Source organism: Protopterus annectens, chromosome 3.part1 (genome assembly GCF_019279795.1).
Source record: "Protopterus annectens isolate FY-2018-M chromosome 3.part1, PAN1.0, whole genome shotgun sequence".
In the NCBI taxonomy this organism is placed as follows: domain Eukaryota; kingdom Metazoa; phylum Chordata; order Ceratodontiformes; family Protopteridae; genus Protopterus; species Protopterus annectens.
Window position 1 is genome coordinate 1,307,768,526 of NC_056732.1, and position 22,759 is coordinate 1,307,791,284.

The 22,759-nt window shown below is 35.7% G+C and overlaps 1 protein-coding gene across 1 annotated transcript in view; it reads right to left on the reverse strand.

Moving 5' to 3' along the window:
* CDH17 (cadherin 17) overlaps positions 1–22,759 on the reverse strand; it is a 776,088-nt gene that overhangs the window by 69,903 nt on the left and 683,426 nt on the right. Inside the window, exons 15-16 of the mRNA XM_044067353.1 lie at positions 20,148–20,278; positions 4,534–4,767 (exon numbers count right to left, since the gene is read on the reverse strand). Coding sequence (XP_043923288.1) covers positions 4,534–4,767; positions 20,148–20,278 — 365 coding nt within the window. The remainder of the gene's footprint in view (positions 1–4,533; positions 4,768–20,147; positions 20,279–22,759) is intronic.

Below are 22,759 nucleotides of genomic sequence, written 5' to 3' on the forward strand. Positions count from 1 at the left end.
AGTCTTTCTGCCTGTGCTGATATTTTTAGTTTATTATTTGCACACATGATAGATCCTGATCTGTTATAATAATGTGTGTTCCTTTAATTATGTCTATTTTTCTTAGTATTTTTGTTGATCTGTTCCCTCTTCTATACTCTTCTAACAGTGACACCTCTTGTCTTAATTGCTTTATAGTTTTCTGTATTCGATACTTCCATGATGGCATTCGATTTCTCTCCTTCCTTTCAGTTACTGCCCTGTGTTCTTGTGGTAAGACTTTATCTGTTATTAATTTAGCTGCACAGTAATATACCCTATTTATTTCTGTTATAGCACTTGAATATATATGGACAGTCCTAATTACTGTATTCAGTTGTTTTATCAAACTTCTAACTTTTTGAGTTTTATTGACCTTCTGTAGTCGATTTCTTTCATTTATCTTAAAATGTCTGTCCATCTCTATTAAATCATGCAACTCTTCTCTTAGATAATTTTTTTCTAAACTGAGGACACATTTTTTCTTTTCCATTTCCTGCAGGCATTCTATAGAAAGTTCCAGGCCATCGTCCTGTGCCATATTCTCTTAACTTTCATCCAGTGTCATCTGTTGCTCTTTCATATGGGAACTCACTGGCCTGTCAATCCACAACATTGACTGTGTCAGAGTTGCCACAGTTTCCTGTTCCTTCCCATGCTGTCCAACTCCAGCTGAATGTGCTGGTTTCCTTTGGAAGGCTCCAAAATATCTTCATACAGCAACTGATCAGATGCTTCCCAATCCACTGGTTTCTCCTTAATTTGTGTGTCGTTGCTCTATCCTGCTGTGATGTTATCAGAGTTAGATTTTCTACACTAAATCCTTCACTTCACAGGTAATCCATAGCCTCAGTTTCTGTTTCTTTAACTTCTCCATTAGTAATGCTCTTTTATACTTTTCCTCTTTGTTTTCTTATTATTTGTATTGCAAACGTTTGCATGTCTGGATGCCTTTACCTATATTTATCTTCAAATATCTTTGGTGCTGCTCTTTTTGTATTGATTAGTTTTGCTTTCTCCTTTGCATAAATATTATGCATATTGTCTCTTTTTCTTTCCCATGTCCATATTTCTTCTTCAGATGTCTTCTGCTCCTCCTGTTTTTCCTTTCTTTGGGGACGAGTTGTCCCATCATGCTGTCATATAACCTGTGTTAGACTTTCTACACTAAATCCTTCACTTTGCAAGTATTCTATAACTTCAGCTTCTATTTTTTTAACCTATTTAACTAATCTTCTGTTCTACATTCCCTCTTTATAATCTTATTTTTTATTGTGAAATTTTCCATATCTGGATGCTTTTGCCTGTATTTCTCTTTGAATATCTTTGTGGCTGCCTTTTTTGTGCTGATTAATTTGGCTTTCTCCTTTGCATAAATATTGCATCATATCAGATCTCTTTCTTTACCATGTCCACATTTACTTTTTATACCTTTCAAAAGTCTCAGATTTTGTTCTTTATATTTTCACACTTCCACAGTCACTTCTTTTTCCAAACAGCCAAAGGTTTTTTGGTCTATACAGTGTTTTTCATGGATCTGTTGTATTAATGACACAAATTTGCATTTGAAGCTTCTGATAATTTTTCTTCTGGAAATATTTTTTTTTGGTTATTATTGTGAAATCTTCATTGAAGAAGAAGACCTCAGCATGCATGTTTCAGTAGGATCCCCATTTATTTACTTTTTCTACTGCTTAACCTTCCTTTTTCATTATATTATGCCTTCTTCATTAGAATATTTTAAGCAATTTTTTATTTGCAACTCTACTTATGATATGATTTTCACAGCAGTGTTATCTGCTTTCCTGAATTTTCTACCTCATTGCTCAATGAAAGCTTCAATGAGATTTCAACAACACTATTTTATCTTTATACTCAGATTCTTCTGGGAAATGTAGCCCAGTTTCAAATAGCCTTTTACGAAACAGATTTGCAATTCATTATTGACATATCAGCTCCAATTTTTTCTGGCTCTCTTAGAACTTGAAATAAATAGGGTATTATTACTCAATGTTATTTTAAGCATTTTGAAATATCAATTATAAAGTAGAAGCCGATGGACCTTTTATATTTTTGTACATTTTCCCATTACTTGCAAATATTTTTTCTCATTTAAATTAAACATAATTATATGCAATATGCCCTCTGCCAGCTTGGAGGGTGTGACACTGAGTTTCTATCAAATCTTTAATGGAACTAAAACTTTTAGACTTGCAGCCACAGAGAGAAGATATTCATTAACATCACCACAAATAGTCCACCTTCCATTATTACTCTGAAAATATATATCATACATTTTGAACCTGTTCTGTAGGTCATGAGATTTATATCTTGAGGTCCAGTTGTTTTTAGCTGGTTGCTCATTCAGTCACTCTGCTTGTAACTTTTAAACTTCGATTCCATTGATTTTGATACTGAATTATCTGGTCTTTGTTATGACTGTTTAATCGCCAATATTTTCCTTGTGGATCTTCCATAAAAGCTCCCATTTCTTAAAATATTGTAACAAATTTACCTTAGATTGACTTATTCTTAGTCATCTTCATTTCTTTTTATCATTTATCTTTTTTCTTTAGATTCTCCCTAGTAAAATCACTTTGTCACACCTCATCATACATTTCTATTACATTTTAGCTTATTTACATTGGAGAACTTCAACACTTAGCAACCAACTTCTTCAGGCACTAGCCTAACAGTCTCTGTGAAGTCTTCCTTACAAGCTGAAGATTCTGAAATCCAGCTCCATAGGCCAGAAGAGATAAACGGGATATGATCTGTACAGTCAGGCATATCAGTACTTGGGCCAGACATGTATTCATGCTAATTGTAGAAATAAAGGACTACCTCATAAAGACAGGGAGACAGACATATAAGGGAACTTTGGAGATGCTTATTTCCCAAGACTATTGTATATGGATTAATGATTATGTGCAAACGTTTGTACAAATGCTTTGCATTTATTGAGATGCAGTTGCATATTTTTAATTTTAAGGTGTCATCACAAATGTGACTGGATTTATTACAGTTATACAGCTGAAATGTTTATTTTTTTAATGACTCTACAACACTGGAGATTTTTTAACCCAGTATAGCTGCTCTGCTAGCAACTTTTTGTGTCATTTGATCATGTATTTTGATGATGTGATTGTGAGAAACTGAAGCACTCAGGGGTGAAGCAATATTTTGGATATCTAATGGTGGCTACCTATTAAGCAAGTAGTTAGCAATATGATAATTTAAACACTTTGATTGATTTTGTATAATTTGGACCACCAAGTATCTCTGTGGCAATTTAATGCTGCATTTTATATTTTACTATTTGTAGTATTGTTTATTTTTTTCATATTATATCATGTGACTGAAACTCAGTCACAGTTCTGTGACAAAAATTATATAATAAAATGTTCGGTAGGAAATGACTTATAGAAGCAGTACTATAATTTCCTTAATTGTTTTCTGACAGGAAACCAGATTATACTGCCCACAGCAGACTCCTGCCATGCTTAATTTATTGCTTACGTGTTAGGATATTGAGAAAGGACTGTTGTAGCTTGCTTAAATATAAGATTTATGGCCACAATGTATTATACGTTTGGCAATTAGAAATTGTAGATGACCTCAAGAAGTGACTAATAGTTGGAGTAGTTAGTCTGTAGATTATATAAATGTTTATTTTCAAGTGTTTTATTTCTTTTTATTGTGTATTTCATGAGTGGTGTGGAGCTTTGATCTACACAGACCTTGTTTAGACTCAGCCTGGAAGTACTGTCTGGTTAAGTGACTTGCTCAGACTGAAGTAATCATTTCTCTGACATGATGATTGGTGTAGATAGTCTAAATATTCATGAAAACAATGAGATCAAATATATTACTGTACCCTTTAGTTTTCTTGTTATAATTGTCATTAAACAATAATCTACATAAACATCGAATTCATTCACAGACTGACCTTGGCTGTCCAAAGAATAATGAATAAAAAGAAATAAATAAAACCGTTCCTGTATTGCATCCTCAAAAGTTGTGCCAGAGTAATTCAAAACTAGAAGTAACTTAATTTCTGCAATGAATTTAAAAAAAAAATCTTCTGATTTGCAACAACAACAACAACAAAAAAATGTGAAACCCTTTAATTTAAACAATTGGAATTGATTTAATGAAATTCTTGACTGGACATTAAAAATCAACAATACACAACTGCATTTGAATGACTACTAAAGTATACTCATTACCTTAGTTATCCTGCAGGCATATTTCAAAAGAAGGAGTGAAGTCCGATGGTTGGAGTGGTTTGGAGTATGCATCTTGGGTATATGACTGCAGGTTTTAGGCAGATGCAGTTGTGAGATCAATCTATGCATGAACACAGTCTGGGTAGAACACCAAACCTTACTCATTAGGCATTTTGTATGTTTGTGTATACAATGATAAGAAGACAATACATGTATTAAACTGTTGGAAACTTGAGATTTATGTTTTTTATTTTTTATGTATATAGGTATGAAATGAAAAGTTTACCATTAAGCTGCGATAGCTCCCAGTCATTTCCAGTTTGGGCATCACCAAGAGTAAAGGTCAGTGGTATACCGTTTGAAGGTGTGTCATCATCTGTTGCTGTAATCTGTATCTTCCCCTTTTCTTGTAGAGGTTGACAAAACACTTTTTCTAAATTACCTGTTAGTCTTGGAGCATTATCATTAACATCACTTAACCAGATTTGTAAATGAGCAGAACTGCTAAGGTGCTCATCACCTGTTAGGAAATAAAAAAGATACAGAAACATAATCAGCCTATATGGATTAAGGACCACAGCTTCATGCCCAAATGCAACATAAGGTTTTAATAGAGCCATAAACACTTGACTTTAGAAATATATTTGATCTTCTGTAGTTCACCATCTTACAAACATAGTTATATTGGTGTTTTCATGTGTGGTGATAAACCTATGGGATGAATTTAAATCTCTATAGTTGCTAGTCCTTGTTTCATAATCATCGCATAGTGTCATATATTGACTTCAAAAATTATGTAATACTTTCTCTTGATATTAAGTGAGCCCAGATGCACAGCCTCTGAACAAGTTCATTTGTTCCTCTTTGCAGTAAGACCACCTCTTTCACTTAGGACTATACTCCAAGTTCTGAATTAAATATGCTAGCATTCATTCTGTTGCTCAATAATACCCTTGTAAATCAGGCAACGCTAATCCTCCCCTACCTCTGGGTAAAATCATAATGTCCACAATAAAAAGGCTGTGCACATTTCAGCAAGGATCACGGAGACCATGGAAAACCATTACAATATCGACAAATTCCAGCACAAAAAAAATATTTAAAAAATAAATAAATAAACAAGTGGAGTCTGTACTTAATTAGTGCAGGCTTGATCTGTTTTTGAACCATTTTATGTGCTGGAATTTGTCTTTTAAAAGCATTATGTCCCAAGCTACCCTGGGCCCTTCTCATCCCAAATATATTGTGACAAGCTCCTCTGAAGGCTTTTCCATTATTCTTCAACTGGGTCATATTATAAGACTGTCTCATATATAAAACTAGGACCTAAAATCCATGGGCATAGTTTTCCACTTTTTAACTAGTCTCACAGTTTTCTACCCGATAGTATCCCACATTTTCTCGGGGAAATCTGCTAGCCTTGCAGAACCCCTAAATATCTTATCTTGTAACGACCCCAGAGATAATGAAAATCTTAGGCTAGCTGATGAGTGGGACTAGCCGCAATACTTTAGTTTTGTTCTCACTGATTTTTATAACATGAAACCTCTGTAAACTGCCTAAGTATTTCAAATAAGACCCTAGTGCCCCTTTTATGCTTCACCCTGTAAATTATCAGGTCATTGGCAAACAAGGTTAATATTTTCACCCTAACATAATCCCATTCATGAAGTTCTCCTTATCTGATCATCTGTGTCAGTGGCTACAGGTGGATAGCAAACAATAAAGGGGAAAGGGACACCGCTTTTGAGCTCCCCTTCAGTCTTAAGCTCTTTAATTATTTTCACATTTATCTTAAGTATTGTTAATGAGTCTTTGTAGAATTCCTAGATCAACAAAGAAAAATTCTTAGGAAACCTCATCTTTTCACAGATCGACCATAAATAATCACCTTGGACCTGGTCAAATGCTTATTCTGAATCTAGTTTTATCAGCAACAATTTTTTTTTCTGCTGTCTGGTGAATCAAGTGGGTCTTTATAATATTGGCAAATGTCACTCTTTTAGCTAGTATAGCCACAAAACATTTGTAATGCTGCTTCTATTTGAAGATCGGTACGTAAGAGGCTGAATTAATAGGTCATTTCCCTTCCTTAAGTATTACAGAAATGACTGCTCTTTTCCTTGAGCAAGAATCTTCTTTTCTGTTAAGGTCTAATTAAATAACCTTGACAAAATGACCAGTATTTTCTCCACTCATTTTCCATATCTTAGATGATAATCCATCTGTACCTGGAAATTTACCCCTGAATTGTGCATTCAGCCACTGCTCTATTTCTTCCCAGGTTGCTGGTGCTAATAACTGTTTTCCCTCTTTTTGTGTTAGTCTGTCCATGCCCAGCCCTCTCAAAAAACATTCTACTTCTGCTTCCTTGTTTGTAGACCTCTCTTGTGATGAGGATGATTTCTTATAGTAATGTGTGAACACTTCTGCTATTTTAGCTGTCTCCTTGTAGACCCTCCCTGAATAAAAATCTTTCATTTTGTTATACTTCTTTTCATTTTGTTATACTTCTTTGCACCTCTTGCTGCTTCAGCCTTTAGGCTAATAATTTATGTTATTTTTGGGTATTTTGAGGTATATTTGTCTACTGCAACATGCACCCTCTTCCACTGGTCTAGCAACTAATGATCCACTTGTTTAAACAAATTCTCTTAATTTCCTTTTTCCATGAAATTTACAGTCAATGGATTTCCTGACGCTCCTGTATTCTTGTCAGCCTTGAATATCTTTCTGTCCTTCCAGTTTCCCATCTCCTTCTATCCAGGTCCTGCATTCTTTCCATAAACCTTTCTTTAAATATTTCACATCTGTTTACAAAATGCTGATCTTGCTCCAGTAATTCATCTAGAACTATAGCTCAATGATGTTGCCAAGCCTTGCCTCTTCTCTTGCCTTACAGTGCTGAGGTCTTTTGGTCAGGTTCCAAGGAGTCAGTTCTGCTAGGACTGCTGCATGACCTGAAAGTAATCCAGGATGCATTTGGGTTTCAATAACTAGGAACTCACGTTCTCATGTTATATAGAGTATATCTAATTGTGCTGCGGTGGTGCAGAGGTTAGCCTTGTCACCTCACAGCAAGAGGTTCTTCTGTTCAATTCTCGGCTGGTGCTCCTTCTGTGTGGAATCTGCATGTCATCCCTGCAGTCAAATGATGTTTAAAGACATGCAGGTAGGTGCATGCGTGAATGGGTGTGGCTTCTTTAAAGGTTGGGTGTTGGGCTGGCAACTCAGCATTGTAAAAATCTACTGCCAATCATTAGCAGACAGGACAGTTCTGCTGTGGTGACCCCTAACCAGGAAAAGCCGAAAGAAAGTATCTCATCTGGTGCTTGTTCCATATTTCCCAGAGTAATTAGTGCATTCCTCCTATGGCCCTCTATTCTTAATTGTGTCTATAAGGCTATGAATCTTGACATATTTATTTAGAAATCTTCCTTCAAGGGTAATCCTGCTTGTCCTTGGTCCTTCTGAGACACCATTATTATCATTTACCATATTCCAGTCCTTCTCTATTATCAGATTTCCTTGTCAGAAGCTTATATTATCAGACATCACTCATTTAATTCAGCTATTTTCACTTTTGAGTAGATAAATATTGGCTATAATAATTCTATATCATAACCAATTGCCCCTCATCATCACCCATCTGCATTGTGCATCTTACATCTGTTCTTCTATGATAATGGGGCCCCCTTTTGGATAATATTACCACTCTTCTACTCCTACCTCCATCAGTGTGATCTCCATGATAGCTTCCCCAAAACCTATCTTTACTAGAGCTTGATGTTTGTATTTGTGTAGGTGTGTTTCCTGTAAAAGCAACAGCTACACATTCAATTTATTGCCTTACATAAACTAACAGCTTGTTCAGTTTAATATGGTCAGTATTAATCACCTTACATAAACTAACAGCTTGTTCAGTTTAATATGGTCAGTATTAATTGCCTTACACAAACTAACAGCTTGTTAAGTTTAATATGGTCAGTATTAATTGCCTTACATAAACTAACAGCTTGTTCAGTTTAATATGGTCAGTATTAATTGCCTTACATAAACTAACAGCTTGTTAAGTTTAATATGGTCATTTACATTCCAACACATCCTAGCCAGTGTCATCCCCTTACTTCTCCTTTGAATTTCCTAAACTCCCAATATCTCTTGGTGATTGGCCCAGTCCCTGTCACAGCCATTCTACTATCCGTTAGCTTTAAATCAAAATCACCAAGGAGATAGGTGCCACCAAAACCAGGAACCAAATAAAAACAAACCAGACACCCAAGGAGGCAGGAGGAAATAAACCATGAATCTTGTAGTGGAAGCAATAACCAGTTTATTAATACAACTTCATCAGATGTAAAGTAAATGAATGAATGTCAAGCTGTAGCAACCTTTATACCCCTCCCAAAAGTTTAATTGGACAATAATTTAATAGTTTAATTAAAATCAATTAAAATCTAGAGTCACTACAATATCACATGTCCATAGTAGCCATGGAACATAATGCTTCCACACAAACTAAAAATGAAACATATTATTTGTATCCAGACAAAATTTTATATATAAAACATTTTTATATACTAAACATAGCTTATTTTAAAAAAATAACCATACTAAAAAAACCAGTGAATGAATATAAAATGTAATCCTACTAAAAATATATATATATGTTTTATATATATATATATATATATATATATATATATATACGAAATATGTTCATTGAGCCCTGGGAATCTGTTGGCTTTCAACAACAACTGCCAGAATACTTCTTTGACCTCTATCCTATTTTCCCAAGGGCCCCCCTCACATTGTGCTGGACCATTTCTACAGCAAAAAATGATTGTCCAATTAAACTTTTGGGAGGGGTATAAAGGTTGCTACAGCTTGATATTCATTCATTTACTTTTACATATGATGAAGTCGTTTATGTATTAATAAACTGTTTGTTGCTTCCACTACAAGATTCGTGGTTTATTTCCTCCTGCCTCTTTGGGTGCCTGGTTTATTTCTATTTGGTTCCTGGTTTTAGTGGCACCTATCTCCTTGGTGATTTTGGTTACTTGTTCTATGGAGGTGTTAGAGGCGGAGGTTAGCTTCCAGGATGGGATTTCTTTATGACTGGAATTACCCAGAAAGCTGAAGGCAACGTCTTTGTTGCAAACCAATTGGGCAACCCTAACAACAGTACAGACTGTATTTCCACCCCAGCCTGTAATCAGGAAGCTGACGTTGGTTTGAGGCAGACTGATTCTCATGTTGAAGAAATGACCGCGTCTTCCACTAGTCAATCACAGAGGGAAACCAGCGGCGAGGCTGCTCAATGGAATGGAGCTGTTCCTAAATTTCACAACACTCATCCAGTACCAAACTTAAATGATAGGGGTCCGAATGGACAGTTTTCTGTATCGAGTGGATGTAGCATTCATGGTCCCTCCTCTGGTGGAATAGCTGTTGTTTCTGGAGATGGTGGTAACGGAATTAATGAATGGACAGATGCTGTTTCTCTGGCTTCGTGGCTTGTCATGTATAATTCATTTTCAAGCTATCAAGGTACTGTAATCAATTCTCCATCTAATCAATGGAATGATGAGAATGATAGTGAAATTTCATACAGAGCTAATATCAAAAAACTTTCTGACTTAATTTTTAAACATAAAACTTTGGGAATAGATAATTGTTATTTGCAGGATTGTATTAAAAGGGGTATAGTACCCAAAGGCTTTTCCTTCCATGAGGAATTGTTAAGTATTTTTGACCGTAGTGGCTTTGAAGTAATGAAAGCAATTATTAAAGAAAATGAGAGGATTATGGTGCAATTGCACGAAGAGATTGAACATTTAAATGAGATAGTGACTAATGATCTTATGTTTTCTATTGAGAGTGAAAAGAGGAAATACTATTTTATCAAGCAACAAGTGGAGGAAAAATGTCATGTTATTTTTTAAAGGAAGTGTGGAAAAATTGATAGGGATTTGAGAGATTACAAACAGAAAAGAGCATATCCCCCCCCAAAAAATGAGAATTTTAGTTGTAGATATTTCCCTGAGAATACTGAACACAATCATAGACCCCGTTCTTTTCAGCCAGGGGGGTACAATGCCTGAGGATCTTTGGATAGTAGTGTGACTTATAGGAACAAAGGGGGAGGGGAACAGAATGATTTGGAAAATACTGAATACCCTGAACTTAGGAGATCTGACAGGTTAAGACACAAATCACCTGTACAGTATTTTTACAGAGGTCACCCAAAACGGCGTGAGACAATAATGGGAGACAGAAGTAAAGGGGGACAAGTACTTATCCAAGATCAATGGACCACAGGTAATATTACTATAGATGGACCACGTCATACTTTACATGATTTTAATATTTACAATTACAGTAGTGAGGAGATTGAAAGGCAGCACTTTTTGCTGTTTTCAAAAGGTTTTAAATTTATCCCTTCTACGGGGGAAAATCTTGTGGATAGTTTGATAGATTTGAGGATCTTTCTACGGAAAAAGAACTTGGAAATTATGTTTCAGGGGCAACAGCACAGCAGGGCTAATAATGAAATTAGAAGACCTAGTACTTTTAACCCTCCCATGCACCCTCAGTTAAAAAAATATTGAAAGAGAGGTTGAAAATGAAATTAGAAATGCCTTTAGGGGTAGGTGGAAAGGTAAATTTAACCTGACCAAGGAGGAAAAGTTACTTTTAAAATCTATACAGGAAAATCGATATCTGAGAGTGATGCAACCTGATAAAGGGGGAGGGGTGTTTTTCATGGACAGTATCTTGTACTCCAGTAAAATGATGGATATGCTTAATGATAGCACTAGGTATGTCAGAGTAGCCAAGAATTAAATCAATTTAGCCTATCGCAAAATTGATTTGGCCTTACGAGATATGCTGGAAGACAATTTAATTAATCATGACACTTTTAGGTACCTTAGTGTGGGAAAAAAACCCATATACCTGCCATCTTCGGGATTCCCAAGGTACATAAATGTGTTGAAGATCCACCCTTGAGACCCACTGTTGCCGCCAATAGCTCTAAAACACACCCTTTGGCTAAATTTCTTGATATAAAATTGAAGGATGTTTGGGTCAAGGCCAATGGTATTCTCAAGGATTCTTGGGATTTTTTGTGAAGTATAAATAGTAACATGTATTCAGACTCTCTCATCTTTGTAACTTTGGATATCCAGGATTTGTTTAATGTGATTCCACACACTATAGGCTTAGAATGGTTCCAGGAGGCCATTAATCAATATGAGAACCTGAATCAAAATACTTTTTTGTTATACACAGAACTAATGGATTTGGTTCTGGAATAGAACTTCATATTCTTTGAGGGTGAACTTTTCAAACAGATTCAAGGTGTTGCTATGGGGGCAAGTTGTGCCCCCACCTATGCTAACATTGTGCTTATGGTATGGGAAGAAAAGTTCATGTTTCAATAAGAATATGCACAATATTGGGCCCATTACAAATGCTACCTGGATGATATTTGTATTTTTTGGAAAGATAGTGAGAATAAGCTAATAGGATTTATACATTACTTAAATCATACCACTGAATTTTTGAAATTTACTCATCACATTACCTATGACCTAATGAACTTCTTGGACATTAATATTAAAAAAGATATTCCAGGTCAGCAATTTACATCATGTGTATATAGGAAAGAAACTTTCTCATATTTGTACTTATATTTTACTAGCTCACATCTGTATAAGCAAAAGAGAAGCGTTGTCAAGGGACAATTTATCCGCAGTTGCAGGATGACCTCTTCTGATGTGGACTTTGAGCAAGAAAGTCAGAGAGTTAAGAAAATGTTTCTCTCCAGGAAAATATCCTATTCATTTAATAGAAGAAGTTTTGGCTGAAGTTAAAAATGGGAGAACTGATAGGTTTGCCCCCATTCTGAGAAGGGGAGAGGTTGTTGTGACAGTAGGAATGGATTCACAGGCCACTCAACCAAACAAAGGGTTATAATTGCAAGTGGAGAATCAAAGGCCTTTTGGGGGCAATTATGTCATGTTTTATAACCAGAATACATCTAAGGTTAAACATATTATTACCCAGCATTGGAGTAGGTTCGGTTGTTATTCTGAGCTGGACACTTTGTTTAAAAACCCATTAGGATTCACATATAAAAAAGGAAGAAACTTTAAGGAATTATTGGAGCATAGTTGTACAACTACATCATGTAAAAAATTGGGTACATACAAATGTGGGTCTTGTGCCCAATGTCCATATATACTTAGACAGGATTCTGTATATATTTTACATAGAGAACATCAGATTAGGAGCAGTAGTTTTTCCAATTGTAATAGTGAGGGGTTGATATACTTAGCTCTATGTAAAACCTATGGTGCATTTTATATTGGAAAAACTACCCAAAAACTCAAAAGAATTTATGAGCATTTAAATGCTATCAGAGTCCATGATACTAACAATGCCTTGTTCAAACACACCATGATATGCCCCTAAGCAAAATATTTATTTATTTTTTTGTTGCAGAAATGCTCCAGCACGATGTGAGGGGGCCCTTGGGAAAATAGAATAGAGGTCAGAGAAGTATTCTGACAGTTGTTGTTGGAAGCCAACAGATTCCCAGGGCTCAACGAACATATTTCCATTACCCCCATTTTGAAAATGAGGGCAGCAAAATTATAAAGAAATGTGCTTATTTTTTCTGCATTTTATCTGCCTTATATATATATATATATATATATATATATATATATATATATATATATATATTTAACATATATATTTTTTAGTAGGATTACATTTTATATTCACTGGTTTTTAACATGAATTATAACATAATTATTTTAACAATTTTTTCACATATTTTCTAGAAATATTCCCTCACTTTGGTAGGTTCATTATGGATTATTGATTTCATATTAACTCATTCAAAGAATTCATAAGACTCTTATAAATTTTAACATAATTATTTATATTTAGCATATTTGCACATTATTTTTAGCATGGTTATTTTTTAAAATAAGCTATGTTTAGTATATAAAAATTTTATATATATAAAATTTTGTCTGGATCCAAATACTACGTTTCATTTTTTAATTTGTATGGAGGCATTATGTTCCATGGCTACTATGGACATGTGATATTGTAGTGACTCTAGATTTTAATTGATTTTAATTAAAGTATTAAATTATTGTCCAATTAAACTTTGGGCGGGGTATAAAGGTTGCTACAGCTTGATATTCATTCATTTACTTTTACATCTGCTGAAGTCCGGTGGATGAAAACGCAGTGAATTGTGTGGCATTTAAGTATTAATAAACTGGTTGTTGCTTCCACTACAATATTCATGGTTTATTTCCTCCTGCCTCCTTGGGTGCCTGGTTTGTTTTTATTTAGCTTTAAATCATGTACTTGAGAGTGTTGCATGTTAACTCTTAGGAAATCACTTAACTACATAATGCTTATAACACAACTATTTACAGTTACTACTAACTACATAATCTAATCTTTTGTATCTTTCCATATATAGTAATTACTATTGTTCCAACCCTCCCCCCCAATCCTACTGGCACCAGACTTGAGAACTGCAAACAAATGAGATTTTCCAAATCCTTCTCAAACCTGCCCAGTAGTCCTGATTATTTCACATCACTTAGCTCTTTCCTAAATATCAATAATTCCCTTGGTATTAGCCCCTCAGATAGATTGTTCCGTAACTCTTTTCAATAATCCAATTCAAACTCAACACCTGGAGCCATATCAATACCTTATGCTGCTTTATATTGAACTTTTGTGTATTAATCCTAAGTAGTCCCAGGTCACAACCCAGATAAGAGTTAAGATCTGGAGTGGAAGTTCTTCATAACACCCATGAATTTATTTTTTGTCAATAGCAGCCTCCCCATGTGGCCTCTTCACTATCATTAAGTTTCCATCACACAAATATCTATGTATGTATATATATATATATATATATATATATATACATATATATATGAGTCCCATTAAGTTTGTTGAATGATACTTTGGTTGCCATCTGTTTGATCGACACAATTTGGTCTACTAAATAGATGGTTGGTAGGCTTGTAACAAACAAAAATGGCTAAAGGAAAAAATCTAAATGGTAGCAAAACAAATACAAATCCTTTATTAAGCACTTTTCGTTCCACAAATGTTAGAACATCCTCACATAAAATGAATTAAACAAACAAGTCATTTAAAAATCCTAAAACCAATGTGATGGGTTCAAAATACATCATTTTATCTAAGGAAGTTCTAACATTTGTGTAACAAAAAGTGCTTAATAAAGGATTTGTATTTACTTTGCTACCATTTTGATTTTTTTATTTTAGCCATTTTTGTTTGTTACAGTTGTCAGTTCGTGCATAATTACCAGGGGTGTGAGAGTAACAGTCCCCAAATAGGGAAATATACCCTTTTCCTTGGGGATTTTGCAATCTCTGTGTTAAAATATATAATAAGTTGGGGGTGTGGGGGTGCAGATGGGCTAGCCCCAGGCAAAAATGATGATTTCTTAGTTTATTTTTTTTTTTTTAAGTTTTGCATGCACTCAGGTTAATTCTCAGCATATGCATAGTGGTGCGTTGACATGCATAATGTTGATCAATTTGATTTGGCATTATGCAAGTCAACATAAGTGGTGTTTGACTAATTTAAGTAGATCCATGTGTGTGTGTGTGTGTGTGTGTGTGTGTGTGTGTGTGTGTGTGTGTGTGTGTGTGTGTGTGTGTGCGTGTGTGTGTGTGTCTCTCTCTCTCTCTCAATATATATATATATATATATATATATATATATATATATATATATATATATATATACATATAAAGAGAGAGAGCGATACTACAGCATTTCTAGGCAGTCAAAGCCCTATATTACCAACCACATCAAGACTGCTAATTTCTAGCTGTACCCTTCCCCTCCATACTTTTAACCAGTGCTTATGTTTAAATCCATTTCAATACTCCACAACAGTCTGGACAACATGTTATTACATAAGCATGGAAGTTTATTCCTTGTAATTACATAAAAGTGGAGCAGTTTCTTGTTCTGTAACAGTCTCTTTCACTATCTACTCATTCACCATTGAATCACTTAATCTTTTGACAAATTTTTCCATTATTTTTTCACCAATGTTTTATTTTTAAGGAGAGGAAATTGATTGTTTGACCATCTATCCTGGAGCTGCTTGCACTCCTTCTCTCTGATTTGCTTTACAGTCCCACAGCTGCTGGGCCATCTCAGAAAGTCTGTGCAAAGATGTCCAGTACAGTGAAAACTACTTTAGGGACCATGAATTTGCACCTGTGGGGAAAAGACCATCAGGTTGGTTGAGTAAAACAGTTTAAATGTAAGACCCATGCTTTACATTAGTTAAGATGGAGTGCAAACTTACTCCACCTTACTGTTGTCTCTACCTAATAATCATGGTTAACAAAAACTCTGATATTTTTCAATATCAGGTCTTTGTTTTTCCCTCAAGCTAAATTTAGGGTCTGTGTCAAAAGATCTAATGGACAAATTGTTGAAACCCATATGATCGAGACCATATAATTAACAATTCAGTCCGTCGAAAAACATTCAAACCCAAACAGCCTTCACATACAACAAAAGCAATGCTTTTGCAGGGGGGCAAACCCCTCCGCACCCCCATACTGGGGGGTCTGTGCCCCCCATACCCCCTGCTAATTATGTGTACCAACTCAGAAATCACACTACAGTGGGAAAAAGGGCAATCTTCCTCATCCCTACTATAATGTGATCTCAGCCACAACGGTCTGAAGGACTGAATTGTTGATCATATGGTCTCATCCATACGGGTTTCGAAAATTTGTCTGACTGATCATTTGACACAGGCCTGGTAAATTTAACAGTTACTCTTTTAATTAAAAGTTTTGGATTTTCACTAATATCGGTCTCAGGAATCTCCTTAGATGCTCAGGTGGGGTGAAGACCCTATGTGCTCTGTCAGTCGGCATTTTTTCTTTCTTGATGGCAGTCCATTCACTAAATTTTGTCACCTTGTATCCCAGGCAGCCATTCCCCTCCTCTCCTTCTGGGATGTTTGCAAACCATAAGCTTTCCCTTCATTCCCTGTCTTCGATCTTCATCAACTTTTCTCTCTGTTTTCTCGCTCTGTTTCCAGCTCTACCAATCAAGATGAGTGGTCTCCCTGGACATTACTACATGCCTGGACCACATCATAATGGGGCAAGAGGGTGCCCTCCACTTTTTCTAGAATTTTGGTTTTATTTTTAATGTATTCCAAGAAGGTTAAGTTATTCTTTACTATCTCTGCATACATTATATTTATTTTCCCCAATACATCTGCTGTGTCAAACACCCATGCCCTGCACTCTTTCTGGATTGTACAGTCGGTTTCTTTCAGACTGATGGCCCTTTCAGTCACTGTTTACCCTGTGCTAGATACCTTAAATTGTTAGACCCCTCTTTTTCTCTATTTGTTTGACATTCATGATGCTTTCATTCATGGTTCTTTCCTTGATAATTTTGCAAAATTTGAGATCAAGAGTAATTTCACCAGAGCCAGAGGAGAGAGTATATTTTAAATGCCTCTCAGCTTAATGGTATATTGGAAGTCCCTGAGGTAAATTCAAGTCCTGGTATTGAGGCATTTCTAGAAATGGATATATATAATTCGGGTCTACATTATATCATCGAACACTTAAAAAAGCGAACGCTGATTGATCGACCAAATTTAAGCGAAAGCTTACAATCTCGAACTGTCAGATCAGCAATTTTTTTCCCAGGGAAAAAAATCGCTGATCCAAAACACATACACACAACACAAGCACACCTAACAAACAGAAATCCACACACATGCACCTAAAATCTGATACCTAACCCTACACTAAACTATGCACACAAAACTAACTACCCACTTGCCTTAACCCAAACCCTAACCCTAAGGTCCGTCACTATCACACACTCTCCTCACTCGTTCCCTAACCCTAACTCACTTAAATCCACCCTAACCCTCATGTCCACTCAATCGCACACACACCTAACCCGAGCCCTAACCCTAACTCACCTAAATCACCCTAACACTCACATCTACACAATCGCACACTTACCTGAATCCGACCGGTAACTTTCCACCATAACACTGAAAATACCGAAGCAACAGAAACGGACAACCAAATTCTTTCCCCAGAAAAAAATTTGAGTTTCTGCTGCTTCGATATTTTGCAGTTTCACGAAAATAAGTTAGATCAATTAGCGTTCGCTTTTTTAAGCGTTCGAGGATATAATATAGACCCTATAATTCAAGGAGTGAGTGAATTTGTTAAATGGAAAGCAGTTTTTAGTTGATTTAGCACTTTAATAAGGATTAAGTAAATAACAGGAAAGCGTTGGGTCCCGAGTGACATTTTGAAAACTATAGTATCATGCAGTGGAGATGATGTCACTAACACAGTCAAAACCTGCAAGTAAATGAAGCAAAGAGTCTTTGATTGGTCCCAAAGATCATGGTGTGAGTTTTGGAGAAAGGGACATAAAGTCTAACTATGTACAAGTTTGAAGGAAATCTGCTTGCATTGACCACAGCTTTAGACAATTAAAAAAAAAAACAATTATTCAGTAGTAACCACATATTTATAATTTTCCTTAAGAAGTCATAACACTAAAGCAGATTCAGTAAAATGCAACTGTTTCTAACTAAATCAGGTGGTGTTTCAATTCAACTCAACTCATCTCAGTTCAATTCAGCCTTTAAGATAGTGTTTTATCATTAAACACTTTACAAAATATATGAAATCCAAACAAGACAATATTAAACAAAAGTAGGGAAAAGCAGCGAAAATATTAAATGCCCTTTCCTACTGATTTATTTTTAGCAGCTATTTAAATAGCTTACTGATAACCATAGTTAACTAAACTTACTGATGGCTATTAAACTGAAGGGCATGTAAATTCTGAACTAATTTCTTATTTAGTTCTTATTAAGTTTATTTTTTCAAAACTATGTTTATTAAGGTTTTCACGTCAAGAAATTATTCTTTCTTGCCTATACAATGCTTGTTTTCCTTGTTAATTAGTCTTGCAACATTGTTCGTGTTTTTCGGCTTTTCCCAGTTAGGGCTCGCCACAGCGGAGGTCTGGTCCGCTAATGATTGGTAGTGGATTTTTACGTACCGGGTTACCAGCCCTGATGCACAACCTTAAACAAAGGCACACCCCATTCATGTATGCCTCCACACAGAAGATGCTCTAGCTGAGAATTGAACGGGACAACGTCTTGCTATGAGGCGACAATGCTACCGCAGCACCACCACCACATATGTTTGGTAAATGGAGGAAAAAATGTGATAGTAGTTTGTTGCTCGGCACTGCTGAATATGGAATGTAGCAGTGGAAAATGAAACTGTTGCTGTAAATTGCATTACAAGGCACGGTGCTTTGGAAGAATGACTGAAAGTTGTCGTTAAAGAATAAAGTACAACAAAAATGGCAATGATGTACTACAAGGTATGTGATTTTATTATTTTGCATGAGTGTTGCACAGAGTAAATGGAAAATGAGTAAACAGTGTGTGTGTGTGTGTGTGTGTGTGTGTGTGTGTGTGTGTGTGTGTGTGTGTGTGTGTGTGTGTGTGTGTGTGTATCTGTGTGTAAACATGTGTGCATGCATGTGTATTTATTTGTGAGTGTGGGTTTTAGTTGCTGAAAGTTAAATAAAAGTTATATATTTGAAATAATAGTATGATTTCTTTGTGCTACAGAAGAATGAATTACAAAAGAAAATAGATTATGGAAAACAAAAAGCACAAAACAATAAACATAAAAGCATGGATCATCAAAAAAAATCAGTAATAAACTGCATTACCATAAAACCAAATTAATACAGGTGACATATCCTCCCTAAATCCCCTAGCTGAGGAATTTGTATCAGTAGGATACTTTTTTAATGTAATTCTGAGCTTCCTACTCTGAGGTGATGCAAAGTTAGTGTGAAAATATGTAAGTGGGGCTTTATTAGGGGAAACATTCCCTCTTTAGGTCTGTTGAGGACTCTTTGTTTTGTTGTCATGCTGTTAAGTATTGATGTTTTTCAATAACTTCATCTTTAATTTTTTGTATTTTTCAGCTTTTATTTATCATGAATTGTGATGCTTTATGCTTTGCTCTTCAGACTTCTGCAGTAGAACCGGCAGAGCTTAAGCAAGTTCCTCAACATAAATGAGGAGCATACTCTACCTCATACAGCCCTCAAACTTCAAATGATTAACAAAAACAAGAGAATACCAGAAACCAGCATCCCTTCATAGCATATATCAGAGTAATATTAGTTGCGTAAATCATATCCTTATACCCACTACTGTAATGTAGGAAATGAACAGCAATGGTTTCCTAAGGTAAGTAGCATTGTATTTAGTATTATACATTCCCTTTTTTCCTATAGTTCCCAGTAATCCGAGTGATGATCAATGGATAATGATGCCAGTACTCTCTTCGTTATAATGAAATGAAGCTATCAGTATGCTCTCAGCAAAGGTAAGAAGATCTGAATCCCTATTTAGTTTTATCAAAGATAAATCATAATTACCTGCACAATTTAAAAATATAAAAGAATCAAAAGTTATGATTTCACCTGCTATAACAGTGGACCCCATGTCTGTATTTATCTGCCCTGCAGCAAAGTATTAATACAATGTTCTTTTCAACTACATCCAATAGTTTGAAGATTGGCCTATAATTTCAGAGTCTGCTGGTTATTGGCCAAGTGTCAGGAGTTTGAACCTTACCTACGAACCTTGACTCAGTACAGATATGTATAAATTAAAAGATAAAGATTTATGGATTTCATTTCTTTCCCTGACAACAGAGACATTTGTGTAGCAAGAATAGGATAATTTACTTGATAACAAATACTTACTTTGATCTGTAGCAACAACTTCTACATGGTACATCATCCCCATCTCAAAGTCCATATTATCAGCAGTAACCACTTCTCCATTATTTGAGTCAATTTGTAGCCAGCGTCTTGAGTCTCCTTTTAATGAATACCTTCATAAAACAGATTAACAATATGTTGCTGTTTATTTTCATATGCAATGGATTTACATAAACAATAGTCTGAAACTGCAAATGGTCACTAATATAAGTAGCAATTTTACTGCTAGTTAAAGTCACTTAACAACTCACACAGTGACTCAATGCTTAGATATAATATGAAAGTCATCAAAAATAGTGGACTATACAACTGGAATAATGTGTAACACTTCCATAGGTAGAATTTGTGGGTATGTTACCTAACAACGAAACTTAACTTTTGGACTTATTTTTTATTTTATTCATGTATTTGTGCACTTTTAATCAGTTAGATGTAGTGGACACTGGCATGACCATTTAAATGACCATTTTTTACTGGGGGTTAAAGTATTCTGTTCCAAGTGCCATTTTAATAACCTAAAGTCAGAACATACTTGTATCCTGCTTTTAATTGAGTATTTAAACCAGGAAACAGACCACAGCTGTGTCTTTGTGAGTTAAACAGAAATTAAGTTTTCCCTACTCTCCTACCCAGGTGTTGTGTTTTTAAACTCAACTGTCTTTCTACCTGCCTGCCCCTTGTGTTAATTTGACCACAAATCATTCCCTCTCCTCTTTCTTTGGCTACTGGGACTAAGCACAAAGTTATCATTTTGTGAAATCACTTTCTTTTAACTATTTAAAGTTATTGGCCATCCTACTGTATTCCATAAAGCCAGAATACAAATAGCCCACCCCCTTCTAATCTTTCTTGCTCTTTTAAAATTAGTGTCTCTTCACTTAAATAGCTAAAGCTTAAGTTACCCACTTTTTCAAATTTAAGTGCTTAGTGCATACTACAGCTCATAGGATATTACCCATTTTTTTTTCCATCTTACCTTTAAAATCTGCAACATCTACACCAAGACCACCAATTATTGGAGAGCCCACATTCTGCCTGTCAGTAGTCATCTTGGAAAAAGTGTTTCTATTTTACTCCTGGTGAGAAAAGGAGCATAGGGACATTATTTTCTGGAGACTGATGGTCTCCAGAAAGCCTAATAACTACTTCATAGGTGCAAGCTTTGAATTTGTTCTTATATTTTGCTTCTGGTGAGAGAAGGTGGAGAGTGCATTTATTCCTGACTGTTTCTGGTTAGGCAGTGAGGGTCTGAGTTTGACTTTCCTGATTGGTCTGTTTGCTATTCAAGGCATCTACCAGGAAAATGCTACAACAAGTCTTCAGACCCTTGCATCATCTGGGACAAGACTGTGGATCACTAAATAGCCTGTGGCCTGCTTCTCATCTTGGGAATGGTGCTCCTGTTTTTCCTTCTAGTGAGAGAAGAAGCAAAGGAGCATTTGTAACTGAGCAGCATGAAGCTGTGATGAGACCATCACTAGTAGTAGCCAGGCAGTAGCCATTCAGACAACTCCCCTCTTTTCATCATTATTGACAAGTTATTACTTTCTTTTCAATAAAGTACTGTTTGATTTGCTTCTAACTTCAGAATGTTTGCCTAAATACTTCATCCAAAATCATCAGGGTCTACTTATTAGTTACTAAACACCTTGAGTCGACATTTGTCCTGTAAAAAGCACCATTGAAATTTAACCAGTATCTAGTTGCACACAGGTCAACTAGTTTGCAGTGACTAGCACTGCCCCCTAGAGTTACAAACCAGATACTCCTAACATTACTTTATATTCTCACTCCAACTGTCTATTCAATAAAAAAAAGTGTCTGTTGCCATGGATATGAACTTTCCCACTATCTCCATTACCAGCTTGGTGGATATGGGCATCCAGAGGCAATGAAGGAATTGCCTCATGTTTACTGACAATCTCTTAATTCTCAAACAAACTGATATGGTATGTGGGAAATGTATTTACACAAATTCACTGGAGGCAAAGATCTCACATAAAAGCACTCCTAATGTCAAGCAGGTTGTTAGTAGCACACATACTTCACTCATCACACAAAATTCAAAGCAGACACATAGACCCACATATGCAGAGACACTTAAATCTAACCTTTCTAAACCCCAAAGACCTCCTAGTTGAAGCGCTCATAACAAATGCCCTCAGCAGCCCTGAATGCACTCTTTCAAAACAACACTCACATCAACACTTACAGCCACATCTTATGGAGCCTCTACTTCTAATCCCATAAGGCAAGCCACCATACAGTCCAACATTCTGGTCATTGGAGACTCCATTGTGAGACACACTGATGTCTTTTTCACCAGGCTGAGTAAGGAGAAAGCCACACTCAGTTGCTTATCAGGAGCCAGGGTCTGCCACATTGCACATGCACTCAGGTCATTGGATCACAAGTACCAGTATGACTCAGTCATAGTCATACTTCTCAAACATACCAAATTTCTCTTTATTTACCGGTTTCAAGAGAAAAATAATGGGGTGCCACGAATTCCCCAGTGGTCCCTTCATTTCCTGTTTTTTTTCAAAATTTTTTTTAAGTTGAAGTGTAGGGGTGTGCGCATCTGCCTTATGATG